At 48.4% G+C, this 15,814-nt stretch overlaps 2 protein-coding genes and 1 long non-coding RNA gene across 8 annotated transcripts in view; 1 reads left to right on the forward strand and 2 right to left on the reverse strand.

The window, feature by feature from the left end:
* The window catches only part of LOC140105000 (uncharacterized), a 30,755-nt gene extending 20,443 nt beyond the window's left edge, over nucleotides 1-10,312 (forward strand). Inside the window, exon 3 of the long non-coding RNA XR_011850474.1 lies at nucleotides 10,216-10,312. This is a non-coding gene — a long non-coding RNA (uncharacterized lncRNA). The remainder of the gene's footprint in view (nucleotides 1-10,215) is intronic.
* The window catches only part of LAMB2 (laminin subunit beta 2), a 70,766-nt gene extending 58,646 nt beyond the window's left edge, over nucleotides 1-12,120 (reverse strand). For 3 of the 5 annotated variants that reach the window (XM_072128835.1, XM_072128834.1, XM_072128831.1), the window contains exons 1-2: nucleotides 11,962-12,120; nucleotides 9,745-9,867 (exon numbers count right to left, since the gene is read on the reverse strand). In XM_072128835.1, coding sequence (XP_071984936.1) covers nucleotides 9,745-9,772 — 28 coding nt within the window. In that variant the 5' untranslated portion in view covers nucleotides 9,773-9,867; nucleotides 11,962-12,120. Of the gene's footprint in view, nucleotides 1-9,744; nucleotides 9,868-10,681; nucleotides 10,702-11,857; nucleotides 11,877-11,961 lie in introns of those variants that run through there. The other 2 variants (XM_072128833.1, XM_072128832.1) reach the window with 2 other exon arrangements.
* A 2,280-nt stretch (nucleotides 12,121-14,400) lies between these two features.
* The window catches only part of LOC140104059 (laminin subunit beta-1-like), a 58,211-nt gene continuing 56,797 nt past the window's right edge, over nucleotides 14,401-15,814 (reverse strand). For both annotated transcript variants that reach the window (XM_072127400.1, XM_072127399.1), the window contains exon 35: nucleotides 14,401-15,546. In XM_072127400.1, the coding sequence (XP_071983501.1) occupies nucleotides 15,413-15,546 (134 nt within the window). In that variant the 3' untranslated portion in view covers nucleotides 14,401-15,412. The remainder of the gene's footprint in view (nucleotides 15,547-15,814) is intronic.

Here is a 15,814-nt window from a genome sequence, read left to right on the forward strand (position 1 = left end):
TAAACATACCAACATATATCAAAACCACATAAAGCCCAGGTTCGGCGCCTGCAAGCCCTACATCACTATAACCTCAGATACAAAACAAAAATCTACAGTGTCAGCTTCAGCCCAACACCAGGAGCGGAGATGACAGACTAAGGGACACTAAAGGAGAACCCCCTCCAAAGGAGAGAGGCCCTCCCCGTGCCCAGCCTCTCATACTCCAGAGAGCGCACCTTCACCAGGTCACCCAGAATGTTCCTAACCACCTCATCCACCGGGAGGATTTTACGCTGCGTCGACACTAAACACCGTGCGTTCCACGTGTGGTACCTGACCACTAGACTAACTAGGAATAACGTGCAGCGGTCCCGGCCACCCAGGCCTCTGAATGCTCCATAGGCCCACTCCGCATAGGAGAGACCGGCCAACCCGGGCCAATGGATGGAAGCGCCCACCCGGTTGTACACCTCTGTGTTAAAGGGGCACTGAAGCAGGAAGTGGTCCATGCACTCCAGCAGGCCACCGCACTCCTCCCGGGGACAACCCCTTTCCTCAGAGCTCCTACACTTCAGATTGTCCCTCACACACAGCTTTCCATGGAAGCAGCGCCAAGCCAAGTCCCAAAACTTCAAGGGGATCCGGATAGAATTCAATAAACTCAAACCCACCCCCAGATCCCGACTTGGGCAATCCCTGAGGGCCAGAGGCTTCTGGAAATGGGTCAACAGAACCCTCTTGTCAAGGAGTTTCCTCGACATGGTCCTGATCTCCCACATTCCCAGACCCCACCGGCGAATCACCTTCAGAACCGGGGTAGCGTAAGCCGGAAGATGCCCATGCGGTGTACGGAGATCCTTCACTCGCCCTCCTGTCTCCCATTCCTGGAAGAAAGGCCGAAACCATCCCCTGCAGGAGTATACCCACGGAGGAGCCCTCTCTTTCCAGAGGTTTGCAACATTGATCTTAAGAAAGGTATTCACTAGGAACACCACAGGGTTGACCATACACAACCCTCCTTGTCTCCTCGTGCGGTAAGTAACCTCCCTCTTGATAAGGTTCAGCCTATTCCCCCATAACAGCTGGAAGAACAGACTGTAGACCCGAGTCCAGAGGGGTTCTGGCAACATGCACACACTGCCCAGATATATCAGCAATGGGAGCAGGTAAGTTTTGATCAGATTAACCCTTTCTCTGAGGGTCAAAGACCAACCCTTCCACTGGTCCACCCTCTGAGCGGCGATCTTAAGCCTGCCGTCCCAGTTTTGCATGGGGTAATCCCCCTGGCCAAATTCGATGCCGAGAACATTGGCAGAGTCTTGGGGCCCTGGAAGAGTGTCCGGGAGATCAAAGCCTGGACCTCCCTCTCCCAGCCAGAGACTCTCACACTTATCCCGGTTGATCTTGGACCCAGAAGCCTCTGAGTAGCGGTCAACTTCTGACATCACCCATTGCGCCTCCCCTCTCGAGGACACAAAAACAGTGACGTCATCGGCATACGCTACCACCCTTAGAGTGGCTTCCGGTGCTGCCCGGTCCATCCCGACTCCCACCAACGGCCCACGATCAACCCTCCTAAGGAATGGGTCAATCGCGAACACGTACAGTAGTGGGCTCAGAGGACAACCCTGGCGAACACCAGACCCAACCTCAAAAGAGCGGCCAATCCAACCGTTCACAAGCGGGAAACTCTCTGCCCCTGCGTACAAAACTTTCAGCCAATTGACAAACCCACCCGGCAGGCCATACCTCAGAAGGACAGACCAGAGGTACTCGCGGTTAACCCGATCAAACGCTTTTGCCTGATCCAAGGACAGCAAGTACCCCTTCCAGTTACCAGCCCTGCCCTGCTCCACTGCCTCCCGGACACAAAGCACAGCACTAAATGTACTGCGGCCTGGAACAGAGCAGTGCTGGGTCCCCGAAAGGAGCCGGGGCGCAAACTGCACCAGCCGATTAAACAGCACCTTTGCCAAAACCTTTCTGTCCGTATTGAGAAGCGCTATGGGACGCCAGTTCTCAACACGAGATCGGTCCTTACCCTTTGACAGGATGATCAGGGCAGACCTCCTCATTGACTTCGGCAGAGCGCCCGAGGAAAGACACTCATTGAATACCTCAGTCAAGAGGGGAACCAAGGCGTCCTTAAAGGTCTTATAAAACTCGGATGTTAAGCCATCCGGACCCGGCGATTTCTTGAGGGCGAGCCCTTCAATCGCCCGGCTGACTTCCTCTTCCCTAATCATCTCTGTCAAAACATCAAGAGAGGGGTCTACTCCTGGCTCAGGGACAGTTTCAGCCAGGAAAGCCGACATCACATCCCGATCTAGATCCTTCCTGCCCAAGAGGTGCGAGTAGAAGGATCTGACGACCTCCAGAATCCCTGATCTGGACCTTTTCAGGGATCCCGTACTGTCAACCAGTCCTGTGACAACTTTACCATTCACTGACATCTTGCAGTTTCTGTAAGGGTCGGGCGAGCGGTATTTCCCGTAATCCCTCTCAAAAACCAAAGATGCGTGTCTATCGTACTGACACCTCTTCAGCAAGGATTTCACTCTGGAGATGTCCTCACGACTACCTCCAGTCGAGACGAGATGCTCGAGTTTCCTCCTCAGGCCCTGATACAGGCGGTACCTGTCCAGGCTCCTGAGGCTCGAGAGCTGCCGGAAGAATCTCGCCACCCTTTTCTTGAGCATCTCCCACCACTCTGACTTACTGCTACAAAGGCCCAGCAATGGTACCTGGCTCTGAAGAAAGTCCTCAAAGGATTGTCTGATCTCTGCTTCTTCCAGGAGAGACGAATTGAGCTTCCAGTAGCCTCTTCCCATCCGGGGGGTCTCTGTAACATTCAGAGAAAACAAAATTAAACAGTGGTCGGAGAACTCCACCTCAACAACGGACACTGCTGAAGAGATGGCTTCCTCCTTTAAATAAAACCTGTCTATTCTAGACCTGCAGCTACCCCTATAATAGGTGAACCCCGCGTGGCCTGGGGTGTGCCGGATGTGGACATCCACCAGGCGAGCTTCACTGGCTATGCTATTAAGAGCGACGCTATCATAAGTCAGCTTGTCTCTGGAACCTCCCCTATCTTGGGACCTCGTGACAGCATTGAAGTCCCCTCCAAAGACCACCTGCCGACTTGTAAAAAGGTAGGGCTTGATCCTCATAAAGAGACACTTCCTGTCCCACTTGGACTGGGGACCATAGATGTTAATAAGACGAAGTTCTTGTCCCTTCATGAGGACATCCAGGATCAGGCACCTCCCCATTTCTAACTCAATAACTCGTCGGCATTCTACCGGCGCGGTAAAAAGGACCGCCACTCCGCTATACGGCTCGGCCGCAAGAGACCAATAGGAAGGCCCGTGTCTCCATTCCCTCTTAGCTTTAAACACGGCCGCCAAATCTGGCAGCCTGGTCTCCTGCAAAAATAAAATGTCGGCTTCAACACGGCCGAGAAAATCAAAGGCCGCAAATCTAGCCGCATCAGACTTAATGCTGGCGACATTAATGGACGCCAGTGTCAACGGAGTGGGTGCCGCCATCATGAGTGATTGAGTTAGACGGCTTTTTTCTTACTACCTCCCTTCCCTCTACTCTCCTCTGAGGATGATCCCTTTTCCCTTTTCCCTTCAGAATTGGGGCAACTTCTCTTTAACGAAATCGAGGTGTCCATGTTATTACTGGCCCCCAAGGACCCACCCGGACCACCCTCTCCTTCGTCCTTGTCTCCTGACTCTGAGTCAGTCTCCCACTCTGAGGACCCGGCTTCCCCAGAGGATAGAGACTCGGCGCCCCCTGCAGGCTGCTCCGCCGCCACCTCCAGAACCCCACCCTCAGCCTCTCCTTCCGAGGAGGCGATCTCATCGAGGGTGAGGAACCGGTTGGAAAGCTCAACCAGAGGGGAGGAAGTTTTCCCTTCCTTAGGTACCTTAGATACGCCGCGCTTTTTCTTTTTCTGCTTGCGCTTATTTTCTAGCCAAATCCTGTTATCCTCATCCATACTCTCATAATGGGAGGACGTGGAGGACATGGCACCTTTCTCGCGCTCCATCCTCCTGACCTCCTCATCCAACTCATCATCCCTCAGGGCCTCAGTAGCATGACCAGCCTCTGAGGAAGGACCAAGGGTCACCCCAGGAACCTGAGGCTTCCCCAGTTCTCTCCCTTTTTGTCTGGCTTCAAGCCGCCTCAACTGAGAAGGTGACTTATTCTTACTTTTCTTCACAGGCCCCTCAGCTCCTCCACCTCTGCTGGTACCCTCCCCAGCAGAAGCAACCTCATGGCTCTCCTCCACTGGGGTCACAACCGCATTGGCAAAGGAGCGAGGACAACGGCTGAAAGGGTGACCGAGCTCACCACACAGGTTACACCTAATGTCCTTACAGGATGCAGCGAGATGACCTAGCCCACCACACAAAGCGCACTTCTGCACTTGGCAGCTGGCGCTAAAGTGTGTGGGGTCACCGCACCTGTGACAGACCTTCGGCTGCCCCTGGTAGAAAATCAGGATTCTGTCCCGCCCAAGAAAGGCTGAAGAAGGAATGTGGGCGACTGTGCCGCCTGAACACTTCAACTTCATCATGAAGGTCCAGGCCCCAGACCAAATGCCAAATTCATCGCGGTTTTTCTGAGGTACCTGAACTACTTCGCCATAACGACTCAGCCAAGTCATGATGTCCATGCAAGAAAGTGACTCGTTACGGGTCAAAACGGTCACCTTCTTGACTGCGTTTTGGCGAGACACTGCTTGCACAGCAAAGTCTCGCCATGCGGGCTCGTTCTTTGCCAGCTCATAATTCGACCAGAAGAGCTCTAAGCCCTCCGGCCGAACAAAGCTGACATCGAACTCCGGAGTATCAGGGCAAAGATGTCACTAGCCCTGAAGTTCATCTTCAGGAGGAGCTCCACCACCCTTGACCTGGGTGGGCATGCGTCACTGCCCCTCCAGCGAAGACAAACCACATTCCTACGGGAAGCTCCGGGCCCGGTTGTGGGTAAAGACCATACAGTCTCTCCCCCCCTTTTCTCTTGGAAGGCTGCCAGGCCATGCCTGTCTGTCCAGAAGGACAGATCAACCTCTCTCCCCTCTACATTGATTGACTTTTCCCCTCTCCTGAGAGCCTCCAGAAGACGCCTTTGCAAAACGCTGTTCCCAGAGCCAGGAGACAAGGAGTTAACCCCACTTGCCCCAGCGGTGACACTCGCCTAGCTCCTTATGGGAGCGGCCACCACTGGGGGTGCAGATGGATCAGCACAAACCACATGATTAACCCCCTCACCACCATCCACCACTCCCACACTCACCACACTATGTACATTACTGTCTCGCTTCCCTCGCTTCCTTGCATCACTCACACCAGCTGGGCCAGGAGGACCTGGGGTTGCCTCAGCGTCACTGGGCACTGGGGGTAGAGCCACCTCCATAGCTGATTCAGCCTGAGAAGAGGCAGCTCCAACCCCGATCTTACTTGTGCCCTCTGCCTCATTGGCATCAACCCCTTGTTGTCCCGCAGTTTTTCTAAGGTTGGAGCATCGCTGCTCGCTGGATGAAAGAGGCCTCCTGTCTTTATTTACTCCGGACAGTCTCTTTGTGCCATCTCCAGGGTCAGATGAGCCAATACAAAATAAAACCTTTCCTGCGCCCTTTCCCGCAGGCTGCACAGGACGCTTGGGAGGCGCCGCACCACAAGCCCCAGCAGCCCCATCACACTGCCGCTGCTCACCGGACCTAGCAGCAGCCACAGTGCTAGGGACTACAGGAGCCACCGCCACTGGCCCTGGCACTGGGCCACCCCCCCTCCCACTGGGGGGCAGCGCACAGTACCAGGACTTGCTGGATCGCCCTCACTGTCCGGCCTTTCGGCCGATGCCTTCCCTGCACCATCCTTGCTACTACAAACAAGGCTGGTGCTCTGCGCCATGATAGAACGTGGCTTTGCAATCTCCCCGCACCCTGGCACCGAGTCCACTGCAGGATTCGTGCTGGGCTGGGTAACGGGGCCTACACGACAGGCTGGCACTGCTGCCCGCCCGGAGGGAACAGGGAGGGGACGAAACACCAGATTCACCTCCTGAGACGCCTTGGTCTTCCTGGCTCTCTTCTTTCTCTTTAGGTCGTCATCTGGCATATCATCGCCGAAGGAAAAGTTCTGGAGGTGAACTGGGGACTCAAGCTGACGGATCTGAGCCATTAGCGCCCCCCCCTGGCCGCTGTCATCACTTTCCTCCTCCAGGTTGGCAGAGCCGCAGCCTGATGGTAATGGCGCTTGCTCCGCAGGCAGCCTGTCGTGCGAGGCCTGCTGGTGTTGGCGCAGGCCACCAGACAGACACGGCTGGTCTTCCTCATCCTCCTCATCATCGCCATCATCCGCCTGGATCTGAAGCCCCTTCAGCTTTCTCAGCTTATCCTGGCGCATTTCCTCAAACCGGGCGTCGTTTTCCAACTTTTCGCGGAACGGACCACTGTGCTCGCGGATTAGATGACGCTTCTCCTGCAGAGCGGTGACCTCGGCTTTTAGTCTGTCTATGGTGTTAAGAAGATCAGACTTCTTCTTCTTAGTAGCCACCCCCGCTAGGGCCAAGGTCTCACGTATCTCCTCCTGGAGCCTCCTCAGCGCTTTTCCGGCTTCCTCGTACTCACGGAGGTGCTCAGCAATCCGGGAGCCATAGATGGAAGCAGACTCCTGTGACTGCAGGAGCTCAGTCACAGACAACCACACCCACAGCAGTTCACAGCAGAATGATCCAGCACGAACTATTCTGCTGCTGGTGCAGTCACTGTGCACATACATGACATTACTTATCCTGTACTGATCCTGAGTTACATCCTGTATTATACTCCAGAGCTGCTCTCACTATTCTGCTGCTGGTGCAGTCACTGTGTATATACATGACATTACTTATCCTGTACTGATCCTGAGTTACATCCTGTATTATACCCCAGAGCTGCACTCACTATTCTGCTGCTGGTGCAGTCACTGTGTATATACATGACATTACTTATCCTGTACTGATCCTGAGTTACATCCTGTATTATACCCCAGAGCTGCACTCACTATTCTGCTGCTGGTGCAGTCACTGTGTACATACATGACATTACTTATCCTGTACTGATCCTGAGTTACATCCTGTATTATACCCCAGAGCTGCACTCACTATTCTGCTGGTGCAGTCAATGTGTACATACATGACATCACTTATCATGTACTGATCCTGAGTTACATCCTGTATTATACCCCAGAGCTGCACTCACTATTCTGCTGCTGGTGCAGTCACTGTGTACATACATGACATTACTTATCCTGTACTGATCCTGAGTGACATCCTGTATTATACTCCAGAGCTGCACTCACTATTCTGCTGCTGGTGCAGTCACTGTGTACATACATGACATTACTTATCCTGCACTGATACTGAGTTACATCCTGTATTATACCCCAGAGCTGCACTCACTATTCTGCTGCTGGTGCAGTCACTGTGTACATACATGACATTACTTATCCTGTACTGATCCTGAGTTACATCCTGTATTATACTCCAGAGCTGCACTCACTATTCTGCTGCTGGTGCAGTCACTGTGTACATACATGACATTACTTATCCTGTACTGATCCTGAGTTACATCCTGTATTATACTCCAGAGCTGCACTCACTATTCTGCTGCTGGTGCAGTCACTGTGTACATACATGACATTACTTATCCTGTACTGATACTGAGTTACATCCTGTATCATACTCCAGAGCTGCACTCACTATTCTGCTGCTGGTGCAGTCACTGTGTACATACATGACATTACTTATCCTGTACTGATCCTGAGTTACATCCTGTATTATTCTCCAGAGCTGCACTCACTATTCTGGTGGAGTCTTGATCTTGTACCATCTTAAGACACCAGGCCGCAGCATACTGAACTCTGATTGGTTGCCTTGGGTTTCTCGCTATTTGTAGGATGTAATTAAACATGAAAGGTTACAAAAACGACGACAACAGTAAAAGGAATAAAACTTGGCAGCTCGTAAACTGAGAACTGATGTGGTTTCATTCCTCCTGTTCTGTTGCGGCCAATTATCCTCCTGGAATAACGTGTGGAGCCGGGGCCCAGATGCTCGGAGGTCGGGGACGTCTGGGGGAGGAAAGTGTCTGCTAATGATGTGTTTTCTTTCCAAACCTCTGGGAACAATATTCCATAAATCCTGGTATTTCACGGCAGCTTCCTGAGATGTTTTCTCCATTGTCCGGAGAGGTTTTTGCACATTTCCATATTGTGCAGGGAGATGCGGGCGTCGTGTTCCAGGATTAGGAGCTGCCAGTACCACTGGGCCTGGGCCAGAACAAAACTTGGTGGAAAGTTAGTAAAGTATGTGGAGAGCACTCACCACTGACTCCGGCACAGTTGGAATTTTTTCACTAGCCCCCATCGTTCCTGAGTAATCATTAGAGATAGTTTTGGCACTCAATATGCTAATTAGACTGCCCGTTGGCAAGTTGGAGGTGCCAGCCTGTCTACTGCACAGCTCCGCCTCTCTACTCTTAGTAAAAGCTGTAACATGTTGTTAAATACTACAGCAGTAACATGGAACTGAGGGGCTGTGAGAGATTAGAGCACAGCAGTGTGAGGACCCTTATCCAATGCACAAGGAAAAGCGACAACCCTGGAATAAAAATCCATATTTCACAGTCCTGCTGCTACTAACAACATACAAAACAGTCTGGTTACACATCTCCCCAATACAGGGACAATACCTAACACTTCCTGCAGAGAAATAAGATCACAGCAGTGTGAGGACATGCCCCCATCGCACTTGGAGAAGCTAGAATCCTGAAACATAAATCCATATTTCACAATTCTGCTGTTACTTAGAACAAACGGAAAGGTATGATTACCCATCTCTCCAGGGGAAATACCTAGAATTGGCTGCGGAGTACACAAACCATGGCAGTGTTAGGACACAACACCCCACAGTGTGCAAGGAGGAGCTACAATTCTGGATTATAAATACATGTATCACAGTCCTGCTGCTACTAACAGCATACACAAAATTATGATCACACACCTCTCCAGGGACACTACCTAACACTGGCTGCAGAGAACTAAGAGCACAGCAGTGTGAGGACACGCCCCCAGCGCACTTGAAGAAGCTACAATCCTGGAATATGAATCTATATATCACAGTTCTGCTGCTACTAACCGCATACACAAATCTATTATTATACACCTCTCTAGGGACACTACCTAACACTGGCTGCAGAGAACCAAGAGCACAGCAGTGTGAGGATACGCCGCCAGTGCACATGGAGAAGCTACAATCCTGGAATATAAATCCATATGCCACAGTCCAGCTGCTACTAAAAACATACACAAAGGCGTGATGACACAGTTTTCAGGGGACAATATGTAACACTGGCTGCAGAGAACTGAGAGCAGTGTGTGGACACATCGCCAGTGCATGTGAAGAAACTACAATCCTGGGATATAAATATATATATCACAGTCCTGCTGCTACTAACAGCATACACAAGTCTATGATTACACACCTCTCCAGGGACGCTACCTAATACTGGCTGCAGAGAATTAAGAGCACTGCACATTAGTGTGAGGACACACCCCCAGTGCACTTGAAGAAGCTACAATCCTGGAATATGAATCCATATATCACAGTCCTGCTGCTACTAACAACATACACAAAGGTCTGATTACACATCTCTCCAGGGATAGTACCTACTACTAGTAAACAATGAGTGCTATAACTTACCGGTTATGATGGTGAGGACGGGCAGCATTTCGGGCAGGACGGGCGCAGCTCTCAGCTGCCAGGGGACCGCGTCGTGTTGTTTCACTCAGGACAAGTTTATAGAAGCCGTGTCTGATGGCGGCTCTGAAAGAAAGATGGAATTCATTGTAAATTTGGCTCGGACCGCTGTCACTGCAAAGAAAATATTTTTCCACTTTTTAGCTGTTACTCAGAAATAAACTACTGAAAACTATAGGGGATTGTTCCCTATAATAACCAATCAGATTGCAGGTTTTGTTTTGGGGGGGGGATAAGCTATAGAATGAAATCCATGCTGTGATTGTCCCTGCTGCCTAATTCCCCTTGTGCTGTTTAGAAAATGAAAGCTAAATTCCAAGTCTATGTAGGAGGGGGAGTGACAGAGGAGAGACACATGCTGCTGGAGCTAGTATTGAGTTTTCTATGTCACCCTCACTGCTTCTTTTCCATCAGTACAGATCAGTACTGCTGTATAATACCTTCGATGATCCAGCTGAATCTTCAGGAGTTTTGAGAGGAGAGAGACAGGCACAGACAAAACCTGCTGCAGCTAATAGTAAGTTTTTTTTTTCACTGCAACTGCTTCTTTCCCATCAGTACAGGTCAGTACTACTGTATAATACCATATGTGATCCAGCTAAATCTTCAGAGTTTTGAGAGGAGAGAGACAGGGACAGACAAAAAAAAAGGCTGCAGTTAATAGTAAGTTTTATGTTTCACTGCTTTTTTCCCATAAGTACAGGACAGTTCTACTCTATAATATCTTATATGTTCCTGCTAATAGTGACAAAGGAGATATACAGGCACAGACAGAGGCTGCTTCAGCTAATAGTAAGTGTTCTATTTTACCATAGCTAGTTCTTTCACATCACTATGGGTCCTAAATGATCCTCCATAGAGTTATGCAGCAGATTCTCACCTACGTTCTGTGTGCAGTGTATGGGAGACATCATAGCAGCGAGTCTCCAGCCACCGGCTCTGAGAATTACAGACAGAACCTGCAGACTTCTTTATGGAACTCCCTGTTCTGTCTAAAATAAATGATCCAACAAACTTGCTACTTCTTGTGGGTGGAGTTCTCCTTTAATACTCCGTGTCCCATTCCCGAGTGCAGGGACTGCAGGCAGCGGGATCACAGCCATCTCTGTTTCCCGGACAGAATAGTTAGGTCACTGGAGCTGCCAACCAAATGTTCCTGATTTTCATGGTCTTGAAGAATTTCTACAAAAGTATTAGTCCCGGGTGATGGTCCTGGGACACTCTGCGCTAGAGGAGCCCTCACTTACATTGTAGTAGTATGTAGTCACTCCAGATATCCAGGTATGTACCTGCAGGGAGGTGACTCCAACTATTGCAGGACTGTAAGTACAGACACTGTCTAGAAGGGATGGACTGTCCAAACATCTCCATTCTGTATGTAGATAGATAGTTCTGAGATATATGGATAGAAAGATACGAGAGAGATGAGAGAGATAGATGATAGATAGATGATAGATAGATAGATAGATAGATAGATAGATAGGAGATAGATAGATATGAGATAGATGAGAGAGATAGATGATAGATAGATAGGAGATGGATAGATATGAGATAGACAGATAGATAGATGATAGATATGGGATAGATAGGAGATAGATAGGAGATAGATAGATAGATAGATGATAGATATGAGATGGATAGATATGAGATAGATAGATATGAGATAGATAGATAGATAGATAGATAGATAGATATGAGATAGATAGGTATGAGATAGATAGATAGATAGATAGATAGATAGATAGATATGTAGATAGACAGATATGAGATAGATAGATAGATATGAGATAGATAGGTAGATAGATACATATGAGATAGATGGATAGATAGATAGATAGATATGAGATAGATAGATAGGTATGAGATAGATAAATATAAGATAGATATGAGATAGATAGAGATAGATAGATAGATATGTAGATAGACAGATAGATAGATAGATAGATAGATAGATACATATGAGATAGATAGATAGATAGATACATATGAGATAGATAGATAGATAGATAGATAGATATGAGATAGACAGATGTACCTATGTACAATGGTTACATACATGACATAATACCCCTGAGATTGCTGAGTGTCGGGGGGCACAGAGCGGACCCTCCTCTTATTCCATGCCATACAGATAGATTAACCCTTTCTCCCGGCACTCACCAGTGTGTCTGCCCCGGTGCCCGCTCTCTGCTGGTTTTCTCATCAGTGATGGGGGAAGTTATTTCCAGTCTTGTGTCAGAAGAAAGTTCTGTTATTGAGGAGGAGTTTCCTCGCACTCTCAGCCCCGCCACAGACACAGCTCTGCACATACAAAGCCGGAGTGTTCCCTGTGCGGCGGGTGTGAGGGTGGTACTGGCCCCCGGGCACTCAGGTTACACTCCACGCTCCCACTATACACACCGGGGGGCATGGCGGGGGCACACGGCTGTGTGTTATACCTCATACAGGAGATGTATTCAGTGTACAAGGCTGCAGAATGAGGGGATTATGATGTGTGGCATGATGTTCTGCAGCAGCTGAGGTGTGTCTTATGATGTTCTGCAGCAGCTGAGGTGTGACTTATGATGTTCTGCAGCAGCTGAGGTGTGTCTTATGATGTTCTGCAGCATCTTAGGTGTCTTATGATGTTCTGCAGCAGCCAAGGTGTGTATGATGCTGTTCTGCAGCAGCTCAGGTGTGTATCATGATGTTCTGCAGCAGCTGGGGTATGTATGATGAGGTTCTACAGCAGATGAGGTGTGTATTATGATGTTCTGCAGCAGCTGGGGTATGTATGATGAGGTTCTGCAGCAGATGAGGTGTGTGTTATGATGTTCTGCAGCAGCTCAGGTGTGTATTATGATGTTCTGCAGCAGCTCAGGTATGTATGATGAGGTTCTACAGCAGATGAGGTGTGTGTTATGATGTTCTGCAGCAGCTCAGGTGTGTATTATGATGTTCTGCAGCAGCTCAGGTGTGTATTATGATGTTCTGCAGCAGCTCAGGTATGTATGATGAGGTTCTACAGCAGATGAGGTGTGTGTTATGATGTTCTGCAGCAGCTCAGGTGTGTATTATGATGTTCTGCAGCAGCTCAGGTGTGTGTGATGAGGTTCTGCAACAGATAAGGTGTGTATTGTGATATTCTCAAGCAGCTGAGGTGTGTATGATGCGGTTCCGCAGCAGCTGAGGTGTGTATGATATGGTTCTACAGCAGGTGTGGTGTGTATGATGAGGTTCTGCAGCAGCTGAGGTGTGTATGATGAGGTTCTGCAGCAGCTGAGGTGTGTATGATGAGGTTCTGCAGCAGCTGAGGTGTTTTTTATGATGTTCTGCAGCAGCTGAGGTGTGTATGATGAGGTTTTGCAGCAGCAGTTTTATTTACCTCTGTGCAAACATACTTTAGTTAACCCTATCATGATCACACATCATAAATATAAGTCAGGCGGTTGTGTACGGGGGCCCTCTCTGTACACGGGGGGTATCAGCTGTGTCCCAAAATGTTAGTTCTATTAAAATATAAAAACAATTATTCCCGATGATGAACTCCGTAACAGAAAATAGCAATAGCCTAAATGTCCAAATCTGCAGTTTTTCAACATTTTGCCACAATAATAACTTATAACGCTAATAAAAAGTCTCCAAAAGGTCGTACAGTTTTCAGAACGGTATCAATGAAAACGTCACCCCCTCCCGCAAACAACAACCCCTCACACAGCTCCGTGCACTGACGTGTGAAGCAGTTACGGGCGTCAGAATAAGGCGACGCAAGGCTTTTTTTTTTTAATGCAAGGTTTTTGAATTTTTTTTTTAAAGGTTTTGAGAAATTGCTATACTATAAAAAATTTGGTATCGCTGCGATCGTGCTCATCCACAGAATAACTTAGACGGGTCATCTCAACCACTTATTGAAAACCGTACAAATAAAGCCCATTAAAATCATTTTTTTTTTTGCCAACTCCACCAACTTTGGGATTTTTTGTTCCAGCACTTGGCACAGAATATTAAAGGGTGCCACTAGAAAATAATATTTGTCTCGCACATATAACAAGCCGACATAAAGCTTTTTAAACAAAAAAAAAGACTATTTAAAAGTTGTGGCTTGTGGAAGGAGAGGAGTGAAAAACTGAAAAAAACTTGGTCTTGAAGGGGTTAATATGCTTGTGCTCTAGTTACATCCAAACCTGCTACTTCCAAGTTGTCGCCCAGCCTCACATGTCTCGTTTCTGTCTTGACATTCGAGGTCTATTGCTATTTTTGCGGACTCATCTTAAAATAACTGGAAGCTCAGGTTCAGTGCAGCCAAAATCCATGTACTGCCCCCTAGTGGTGATCCCCGGTATTACACCTGCAGCATCACCAATGGGTTATTACAAAAAATATTGTTGAAATCTATTCCATGTAATTTTTGGAAATTTGGGGTCGCGGAACTCGAGAGACTCTCATTGTATTCATTCTCCAGTGTAGCTTCCTATAGGGGGCACTAGAGAGATGCTTCTAGTCTGTAGGGGAGCTAATTAGCATATAACATTTCCCATGGTGCATTGCTCCTAAGCCCAGTTGCCCAAATCCAAATAAAAAGCACAAAAAGATTTAATAAACAACAACATAAAACTGAAGGATATTTAGCATGATACATTTTATTATATCCACATCTGGTACATAAGAAGATATTCGATGCTTCCTAATCGCAGGATTGTCAGGATTTGGCCCCTCCTCCTCTTTTTGCTGCGCGCTGCTGACGCACTTTTTACGCTTTTGGTCTATGTCTAGAGTTATAATGTTGCCTTCATCTCCTCCCTTATATATTATCTAGGAAAGCTGGGTGACAATCGCTATGGTTGCTGTAACCGCTACTACTGGGGTTGTCACCAATCCGGCCTAGCTATGTATTGATGAGAGTATATCGCTTTATTTCTAGGTTGATCTGCATTCAGGAGTGTGAGAAAGCTGGGTGGAAACCCTTAGGAGTGGTAATGGATATCGTACTGGTTGTCAGTTACCCAGCTTTCCACAGAAACAGATATAACTAAGCAATAGTCTATAGTGGACCCTGCAGGGTAGCCTGTCTGTATCATTGAGTCCTAGCGGGGATGTAGCTGATGATCACATGAGCGAATCCTCCTGGGCAGGGTCATGATGTGGCTGTTGATCCCATAAGCGACTCCGCGGGGGCGGGGTCATGATGCTGCTGATTATCCTATCAGTGAGTTCACGAGAACATGGTCTTAACAAGACTGATGATTCCAAGACCGAGTCCTCATGGATGGGTTCATGTAGTAGCTGATGATCCCATCATTGAGTCCTCAGGGGCGGGGTCATGTTATAGCTTCTGATACCATCAGTGAGTCCTTAAGGGCAGGTTCATGTAATAGTTGGAGATCTTATCAGTGAGTCCTCATGGGCGGGGTCATGTAATAGCTGCTGATCCTATCAGTGACTCCTCAGGGGCAGGGTCATGTAATAGCTGGTGATCCTATCAGTGAGTCCTCAGGGGCGGGGTCATGTAATAGCTGGTGATCCTATCAGTGAGTCCTCAGGGGCGGGGGTCATGTAATAGCTGGTGATCCTATCAGTGAGTCCTCAGGGGCGGGGTCACGACACAGCTGATGATCCCTTGTCAGAGTTATGGTTAGCACGTTGAATATATGATGGATTTGTCTCTGATTTCCTCGAGCAGCATGGATGTTTTATTCTCCAGTTCCTCGAGTTCTGCGATTTTCAACTTTATGTTTTCTTCATTCGATCTAAACTTTTCGTCAAGACCTGAAAAATGCCAGAAGTAAATTTAGTAACACTTCTTCTCCTACTAAAAGTTCTCCATTCTGTACAGTTCCCGTCCATTAGAAGGGTCCCCAAAAATCAGCTAATCATGGTTTATCCTACATGTGTTCAATATCCCTGCAGCGCCTCCGCAGGGGAACTGAGGTATTACACTGCTCTTATTTGAAACCATTAGAATTTCTGTAGGGGTGGAATTCCACATTGTTACTCTGAGTTCTGGGGTAAGGATGGGTAAGAGGGTCATACATGC

This window comes from Engystomops pustulosus, chromosome 10 (genome assembly GCF_040894005.1).
Source record: "Engystomops pustulosus chromosome 10, aEngPut4.maternal, whole genome shotgun sequence".
Classification (NCBI taxonomy): Eukaryota; Metazoa; Chordata; class Amphibia; order Anura; family Leptodactylidae; genus Engystomops; species Engystomops pustulosus.